Source organism: Volvox carteri (genome assembly GCF_000143455.1).
Source record: "Volvox carteri f. nagariensis unplaced genomic scaffold VOLCAscaffold_65, whole genome shotgun sequence".
Lineage (NCBI taxonomy): Eukaryota > Viridiplantae > Chlorophyta > Chlorophyceae > Chlamydomonadales > Volvocaceae > Volvox > Volvox carteri.
In genome coordinates this window covers 186,669-196,247 of record NW_003307608.1, presented here as the reverse complement: position 1 = coordinate 196,247, position 9,579 = coordinate 186,669, and the positions used below count along the sequence as shown (strand labels likewise).

The following is a 9,579-nucleotide window of genomic DNA, read 5'->3' as shown; positions in this document are numbered from 1 at the left end:
AAATCGCTTGGTAGCCAAGTTGGCTTTGATCACTAGACAGGTAGTTTCTCGCCGTACCGCAGCAGCATGCTGATGTGCCGCGAGGAGCTTTGCTCTGGCGCTTAGTTGGTTGGGTGGTTCTACCTACCTACTTTCTGCCTCAGGGCTCTCATCTTAGCGTGCCGCTTTGTCGTCTTCCGGCCATCACCACCACCACCACCACCAGCTCCTAACCACAATGTGTATGTGCGTTCCCGCCGTCGCTCGTCTGACAGAGCCGACGTACGTATGATGTGTGAAACAGGGGGGTGTATCTTCACCCGTGGCAGCTACCCTGCGAAACCCTGCCTTCCCCGGTATTTCGGGGCACCCTCATCCAGTCACCCTAGTCAACTCCTCAATGGATCGCTCAGGTTCCGCACCCACCACCAGCATCCAACGGAATCTGCCGGGTCGACAGCGGCCCAACTTCATTCCTGGTCGGCTCGCAGGTTAATTTTATCCCAGGTCACCACCGTCCATCAACTAGGGGCGCAATACCTTCCACCATCGGAAGGATTTTCGACCCTGACAGGTCTCCATCCCGGGAACTCCCGGGGGCAATGGTCGGTACGTATGTATGTACTGTACACATCAGCCACCGGCGCGGACAGACATATGTAATGTAATGTAATGTAATGTAATGTTACAGAGTGGGAAGCTTCTGGGCCGCTTTATCACATTGTCAGTTCTAGATCATTTATCACCTTATAGCACCATCCACCACTACCACACTGTACTTCGCCATACGAACTGTAAGTCCAAGGCGGCGGATCCAGCCTTCGGGGACCCCTCCTCATCCATTCACCCGAACACCCGAAGAGACGGAGGGTTCGGCAATCGCCACCAATCCAGCGTGCGAATCTGGTCCATCAACTGTGACCTCAACTCCACATCTCAGCAGCTAGCCATAATCTCGCGCTCCCGACTAATTCGGGGGTCTCCCCAGGAATCGAACCCAGGACCTTAAACCGCTAATTGCAGTAGTGTCAACCCAGACCAGGACAGACATATATACATATATACCTAGTTCGACCTAACAATCCCGGGAGCAAGTGACGCTGTTCTCACCACGGAAAGGACTGCAACGGCCGTCACCTGATACAGACAAACATACGGGCACACGGAAGCAGGCAACAACACGGTCATGTAACGGACGGGTAGGCAGGCTTACATGTTCGCGGATATGTACTCATGTGCATGAATGTTCAGATGAGGGAAAGATTGGCGAAATATGGTCATGCGTGGTGCACATTCTCGCCGAGGTCGTCCTGACTACATCAAGCGGGCATGGCTTAGCACTGAACTTGCTTTTTCAAGAAGTGTAATTGCTTTATCAGCAATTCCGTGTTATCATAGCTGCAAGGAACAATTTTCACTTGTCATGTGCGTCCCCGGTAGGCAGGGCAACTCACCGCAGAATGCCGATTCCCCGCAGGAGCCGCAGTCAAAAGGGCACGAAGTACATGTCTCGCTGTAGCTGCCCACTGTCGAGTTGAATGTGCACTTGCCGTCACCACAGAAAGCGCTCCTACAGGTGCCGCAGTCGGAGCAGCCGGTAGTGCCCGTAATGCATCGCTCGCCCAGTGACGGCTGACAGACGGAGTTGAAATTGCAGGTGGCGCATGAGCCGCAGTCCACAAAGCAAGTGGCACAGTTCTCTCGAGCTGTGGCATTGCAGAAACCGTCGCCGCAGAACGCAAACGCTGATAACGGTGGTGGGCGAGGCAATGGTGGATTCGGAGAGGGCGGCTGTCTTGGTGATGGCGGTGGGGATGGTGGTGAGCGTGGCGATGGACGCGGAGATGGTGGTGAGCGTGGGGATGTGGATGGCGGTGGAGGGGATGATGGGCGTGGGGACGGTGGCAGGCGCAGGGCTGGTGATGGGCGTGGAGAGGGTTGGGAAGGCAAACTTCGTGGGGAAGGCGGTGGCGGCGGCGAGCTTGTGAGTGGTGGCGATGGACGGGTGGGAGGTGGCGGCCGTGGTGGAGGTGGGGACTTGGGGGGATTGGGGGGGGGTTGTCTTGGTGGTGGTGGAGAGGGGGTTCCGCCGGGGGGGGATGGTTGGGGTGGAAGGGGCTGTGGAGCGTCTGTCGGAGTCCAGCCAAAGCCAATGATGTTGTCACCGATACCGGACATGAACCCAACGCCGGCGTTGTACGAAATTCGGTAGTATCCTTTGTCGCCCTTATTGGTGCCCCAGCTGTTTTTTATGATCCAGTACGACCTGTGTCCAGCATCATCCAATCCATTCCGCATGAGGACACCGCAGGCGAGGTAGCTTCACTAATTTTTTACAGCGGTATAGGTGAAGGCTTGCTTATAAAATCTAAAGGCATACAAACTACGGCAGCACCGGTGATCCGGGTATATCGAAACCCTTGTACCGCCCGCCATTCATATCCATTATTACAAACAAAGGAGTACCGGGACCACGCGTGTGTTTTACAGTTGTGTTTCATTGCGCCGGGACGAGCAAACGAATGAACACACGCACACAGGGGCTACAAGCCGTGCGTCAAAAGCCGACTTTGCCAAGGGACGTAAAGAAGAGCGCTACACAAAGAGATGACACATAAGCGCATGTCGTAAACGCCATGTACGGCATACAAGCACGCCCAACCAAACATTTAAAGTGGGTTCGCATGCTTGCTTGGTTGGTGCCGAGTTGATGGGGACGCATGGCATAGCACTGGCACTAGCAGCAGCAGCAGCAGCAGCGTGCAAGCTGCCAGGACCGTTGTAATTAAGTTACAAATTACAAGTTCCACACAGGCGCATGGGGACCCATAGACGCCTGAGGACCCGGTGGACGGTTAATTGTTATCCCTTTGTGCGTTGTCGTAAAATGGACCTGCATGAAAAAATGTGCTCTAGTAGACAGGCTTGCATCCAGAAGGGTTGGGTGGCACATGCACGAGACTGCTGCCCCTGCTGCTCCTGCTGCTCCTGCTGTTGCTCCTGCTGCTGCTGCTGCTGCTGCTGCTACTGCTACTGCTACTGCTGCTGCACATTGCAAGCTACAGTTGAACGACGGATGCTGTATGCCGGGGATGGACGAACGATCAAAAAAGGTAGGGGAGGTCTAGGTTGCGGCGTCTTTTCTAATATTGTATCGAATTGGCGTGCCACCACCGAGCAAAGGATTAATTTGTTCAAGATGTTTGCATGTGTGTGCAACAATGTGCATGCGTTACACTAATGTGTATATCACCCACGCAACGTACCCTTCATCGCTGTAACCCATTACCAAAACCTGGTGGTAACCCAAGAATAAGCTTGCGCGGTTCCAAATGTACGGCCTGCAAAAATGTGCAGATGTACAGGGTTGTGCCATGTGGACGAATGTACCGCGTGGACGTACGAATATATGTCATCTTCATCCGTATGACCGTGTCTGTGCGCGGGAGTACTTTTGCGAGACGTAGGATGCATCGTCGGACGGTGACATACATACAAACATGCCACTATACCTATCATCATGTACCGTACAACACATGATGATAGGTATAGTGGCATGTTTGTATGTATGTGGTGGAGAGCGTAATGTGTAGGTGACGTGCGGGGTTGGCGTGGGTTGGTTCAGGTTAACTATGCGGGCGAATACTACTGGCATGCCTGGCCCGTGGTCGGCGTCCATATCAGTCCTCAGATGTGCAGCGCTAAAATACTTACGGACACTTGCGGACTAAAAGCCAAACCCCCTAAGATAAGATATACCTTAGGCGAGCGCTTTAAAAACTCTGAGGATGGTATGTGTACGGGAGTTACATTATCTGTCTGCTCCTCGCTGAACACATGCATGATACACTTGCCAAAGTCCTCCGTGTACGAATTACGCATTTCCAAACTTTGCCTTTTGCTGGCTTTACCCAGTCCCAGCACCCAGTTTACTTACGGTGACGATGCGGTCCAGCTGAGGAAGTCGGTGTACACGGCAAAGTACGATGTCACGGAGCCGTACATACGGATATGTTGCTTGGCCTGTCACAGTTCATCACAGTTGCACACGTACGGTTGATGATAAGCATCTAGGGCGCTTGCATTATTGCCTTCCCTTTATGTAGCATGGGGAGTACTTCCTTGACTGGCGAACGCAGCGACATGAACGACGTATTTACACGCACCATGTAAGTGGGGAGCGCACACGGGCGTGTAAGGAAGGGCCATCCATTACAGGCATGGCAACTAGCATAGGGCACCGCGCGGGTCACTTAGCATGGCTAAGATCAATATTAGTTGTGACGAGCGGCAAGCGAAAGGCGGCGCAGAAGCGGGAGTGCGAGAAAGATGGGCTATATTACTGCACGTGTCATGCGGGAGATTGATCTCAACCTCACGCCTAAGTTGAACCATCCAAAGCAAACAGCCAGCCGCAGTTGGAATTTTGCCTAAACAGGCACCAAAGCGCACACAAGCGTATGTAACCCGAAAGGATGCCACTGCATTATGTCCATCTTTCTTACCAACGTCAAATTTGAAAATGTTGTTTTCCAAAACATGCCGCCAGCGTATCGCAACGGCGGCGACCTGAGAGTGCATCCTGGAATGCCCAGGTACGGAAAGTTGACTTCGTATGGAATGTTTTTGTTGACGACCACAGTGGTCGCGTCCCGTGCGAACCAGCCATATTCGCATGAGGGGACGAACATGCCGTTGCAGAAAAAGAGCCTGGAAACGAAGAGGGCAAAACGATAACGCGGGTGCACGGGTAAACGGGGAGGCCGTCCAGCAGAGTGGGCACAAGGGGGGCAGCGGCGTGCATGAAAATCAGACCCACGCGTTGCGGTCAGGCGGTCAGACGCGCCCACGCAGCCGTACGTTGAGAACACTTATATTATATTCGTGGGCCAGGAAGCTTTCTCGTATTGACGCATGTCGCACACTGATGGAGCGATGGCGGAGGTACAGGATAAGACTGCCGTACTGAAAACTTACGTGGGTGACATGTGCAGCGCGGCAAGCAAAGCTTGCACCCTACAACGCTTCTGCTTCCCTGTCTTCTTGATGATGCGCGCACAGCCAAACACACGCGCGCGCTCGTAACCGCTTGACCGTAACCGCCATCCGGCCACCATCAACACACGGACGCAGTGAGCGGACAATGGCTCGATACCTGGACGCTGCTCTGCAACTGGAGCAGAGTGCTTCGGCGGTCTCCCCGCTGAGGTACGGTTAGGTGCCCCGGTCAGCATCAGACCCGAATCGATATGTAACAGACAGGATGAGCTCCCTGGGGAGCCTTATGGGCAAGCTTGCCCTCCGTGCCTGTAGTAGCTGGTACTTAGTACGGCGGCACACATGACGTCATAACGAAATATGCGTTAGAAAGCGCTCCACCAGCATCTATAGAGGCCTTTTCAACGGTCAGCTACTGCAATGCCCTGCAAAGATGAGCCCTCCAGGGCGCCTTGCCCTCCATGCCCATTTTCGATTTGATGGGCGTAGTGCATATATATATCACCAGCCAATTACTGCTGCACACCGACATTCACCACCATGCACAGCAAAACAGCAAGCTTACCATTGCTCGGAGAAGTCGTTGTTGTTAACCGTTGTAAGGCTAACGGCGCCAACCGCCGCCTCCGCCATGGCGGCCACAGCAAAAGACACACACGAGCCACAGCTGCCCTGATCCTTCACTGGGCTGATCAAATTGTACGACGTTCCGGTAACGTTACGGGAGTCCCAGATCGGAAACGACAAGGCTGCCAGGACGTCGCCGTACGCATAGCTCCCCATGGCCTCACTCGTCTGTGCTAGGGGGGTCTATGTTGGATCGGGCAGTTCGAGGAATGCCGGGTACAGGGTCGACGGTGAGGTAATGGATTTTGACAGTTGGTCACTCGCTGCCTAGGCTTTCCTCGCTCGGCACCGACCTAGGCCTTGTTTGCATTGTGTGGTAGGTAAGGTTGCGGTGGTTGGGGGAGCAATGAGGGGAAGGCATACACCTTTGTGTACGCAAAGGTTGGGCAAGCTCAGAGGGCTATTTCGGGGCGATGCACCCAACTCCAGCTATGCACCTATTAATGATGCAAAATTAGATGCAAAACTACATATGATATGGCGGCGCAACCAACCCACAACGTCATCAACACAGGAAATCACCACGTAAAGCAAGGGGCCTTAAGTAAGGGGAACCACTTAGGTACCAACAGGCATGCATGAACCCCGAACCCAAAGCACGTGCAATAGAGGTTATCACCTGGCTGTGAACCCTTATTTTTGGCGTCGCACACCGAATACAATGTCCGTCCAAGGCCCCCCTCGGCCTTTACGGACATCCCCCGCTCCGCATTCATCCGGAATTTACTTGTATGTTTACATAACTACTTACGGCTGCTGCTGCAAATGCTTGGCTCAGCGTGCTCTGGGGCAAACTGGCGAAGTCCCGTATATCGTGGCCCAGCTCCTGCAGCTTGGCAGACACCTGCAGGCGGGAAGTATACATGGGGCCCTCCGCCGGTGGATGCATGTGGTGGACTGTGGTGTGGCTAAGAGAGGTGTCCGGCTGGCTGACGCCCGGCTGGCTGAGATATAGCGGATCTGGCTAATAATATTTATGCATGGTAACGAACAAGTGTGTGTGTAAGTCGAAACCCCGCATGTCTGTGTGAAGAGGTTGTGATTACTTAGGTGCGGACCTCGTCTTCATCTATAACTATAGGTGGGACCTGCCTGCTGGGCTGCCACAATCGCGGCTTGCATGTTCTTGGCATTCCGGTTTGCCGAATCCCGGACCAACTCAAAGTCAACATCCGCCTGGTGAACACACATGTGGACACATAAGGAGCAAGAAAGCGGCAGAGCGAGGTGAAAGCAAAAACGAAAGCAAAGTGCAGACCTCAGTTAATGCCTGGTGGAGTGCCGACACCCGCCTCTCCACCCAGCGCTAGCTAGCAAGTACCACACTCGAGCTGTTGAGAAATAGTATGAAGAAAATAAGAGTAAGACAAACAAAGCAAAGAAGTGCTGGCTGGATGAGCTGGTGAGCCAGGTGCATATATCTACATTTCTTTATCATGTCTGAATGTCTGTATGTCTGTATGTATACGGTATGCGTACCATCACACAGCCAAGCAAGGCAATCCATTTCTCGCCGCGGCCCGGAAATCAAGAAGCACGCAGCAGCTTACACAGATTTCCTCGGCAGCATGCTGAATTGGAGTATAGTGCACTTCATCCATGTATGCGTGGATGCATACACACGAAGGTGTAATGTTGTGTTCCCCACAACGGCTGTACAACCGTTGTCGAACTCTGCACACCATCTAGATCGGGTGCAGGGGACACAAAGCTGACATGCTTTGTAGGGTTTAGGGTTTCGCCTTTGTATCCTTATGCCCTTTGCCCCCGGTTTTGAGCCCATAGCCTAATAACCAATCAACACCACATAAGATTCCAGCCAGTTAAAACCAAGAGCTTGCGGGCCGCAGTGAAACCATGAATTCCTAGGGCACGCGTTCATGCGTCCGTTCATGCATCCGTTCATGTATCCGTTCATGCATCGTATACCGACCGGCAATGTGAGCCCTGAGAGTGTCCGCCGGCCGACGTATATGCCGTCGCATTGGGCTCTGCTACCACTACTGCCAGTTTCGGTGCCGGCCAGAGGTGAGAACACAGCCACAATGGGTAGGAGCAGTAGTGCGCCGGAGGTGTTGAACGCGTTGCAGAAGCGTGTTCCATTACAGGCAACGACAAGGCTGGCTGGCGTCCCAGGAGGATTAATAATGGCCAGGGTCAGCGCATCGGAGACTTCCTGCCAGCGGTAGAAGACATATCCACGGACGCTAGGGCAGGTGACTAGGGCCAGGAAGAGGTCGGGGATTCGCACATGGCAACATACAGGCGGCGGGGAGTAGCTCAGACGGGCAGGTGTATGTTGGCTGGGATCACGAAGACGAGTTCCAGTGCTGTCTGACAGATAAAGCCGGTTTCATTCCTTTAACAGTTCACCTTCAGGATCCCAGAAAGAACGAAGAAGTCGAGCCATCCTTTCGCGCGCCGTGACTAGCTCCTCGGCTTGCGTTTAAAAGTTGTTTTGTATATGAGGTTTATTTTATAGTAGGAACTGTTTTGACTTGGGCTGCCAAGGATACAGAAGCACCGCCGACATAACAAATGTAATGTCAACGATAGATGATTTGTATCGTAGCAGCCTAGGACTCCGCTTCCTTTTGTAATGGAAAGACCGTTTTTAACTGTGAATACAAGTTTAGCACAATCACAAATTGCGGCTGGTCGGGCTCCATACCTGCGACGACGTGGTGCACTGCGCTCGAAGCGAGTACCAACAAAAGCAATGCATACCATTTCATGCTAATTTTCTTCCAGCTGCAGAGAAGATGGATAGGGAACCCCTAAGCAACACTCTGCCAATATCCACGAAGAAATAAATGCGTGTGTAGTGCAATGGATGCTCCTTTTTTGCTCATTATTCTTAGTGCGTAATACTTCGGCGCAATTGGGTTACTGAGGCTGTGCCGACCCTCGCAGGGCGGAAGCCGGCAAGAACGGCACAACCGAACATAAGAACGTTACAACCAATTGTATAAACAGCAACTCCAAAAAGTAATAATTTCCTATGTAGTATCAAAAAATTCCAGCTGCATAGACGGATATAGGCAAGGGTTACATCTAACCGTTGTGCAACGCCGCGCCACGGCAGATACAGTTTGAAGCAGTTCCTGGTTGTTGAAGTAAGGATTACGTTGTTTAACTATCAGTATGCTAACATGAAGACACAGGCTGTTAAACCACCCCGTTACATGGATATCCGAAATAAAATCTTTGATCGACATCTAGGGCGCGTACTTTCGTTTTTCTAATTATGTTGTCATAAGTATTTTCACTGGCATAAGTATATTTTACATTGTACGGTCAGTAAACTGGCATTAGCAGCTTCCAAGGGTTTGATTTTAGCAATTGCGTCCTCCCGGAACGTTGATGACATGTAACGGGACGCACGAAAACCCGACACACAGGAATTTCCCCTTCACGCCCCCTTCCTTCCCCTTTCCCCCCTCCCAGCCCTCCGCTGCCTCCCTCCTTTCCTAAAGTGTCCCCAGCCAAACAAGGCAATCTCCCTGTTCGCACCAACCCATGCAAAGTCCCTGAGGAACTCGGCCAACACATAAAAACCCAAGTAGTTGCTGACGTCTACCTGTCGGCGGGTAATACAGCAGCCTTACAGCAGGGTTGATGAGCAAGCTGGGTGACTGTGATTGGCAGCTAGGAGCCCCAGGCCTTTCCTCCAGGCTGGGAAACGCCTGGAAAGAGCGGAGTGCCTAACTCCACCTTTTCACCACACATATATTCACGCTCATTCACGTATCCCTTCCTTTCCTTTGTATGTTATCTGCGTTCCCATACAAGCATCCCATTGTTGGTACTATTCAAGTGGGCCGTTTAGAAGCAGTGATGTAACGGTGAATGTAACGGGGTGGGCTTTTTGTCTACCGTCCTTCCAGCACGGGTGCTTATATTCTTCTCAGGAATAGAGAACAATGAATGCGAAGAGCATGTGACTCCCAGTCATACAACTTTCCCCCAAACGCG

General features: G+C 52.4%; 1 protein-coding gene across 1 annotated transcript; it reads right to left on the bottom strand.

Moving 5' to 3' along the window:
- Positions 1 to 1,549: 1,549 nt before the first annotated feature.
- Positions 1,550 to 8,014, bottom strand: VOLCADRAFT_97816 (uncharacterized protein; the record flags this gene model as incomplete). The annotated part of the gene is made up of 9 exons (XM_002956732.1): positions 1,550 to 2,016; positions 2,151 to 2,245; positions 3,246 to 3,320; positions 3,917 to 4,002; positions 4,485 to 4,689; positions 5,543 to 5,787; positions 6,356 to 6,448; positions 7,538 to 7,824; positions 7,978 to 8,014. 9 exons carry the CDS (start codon positions 8,012 to 8,014, stop codon positions 1,550 to 1,552), a joined length of 1,590 nt encoding a protein of 529 aa, XP_002956778.1.
- Between the last annotated feature and the right edge of the window lie 1,565 nt (positions 8,015 to 9,579).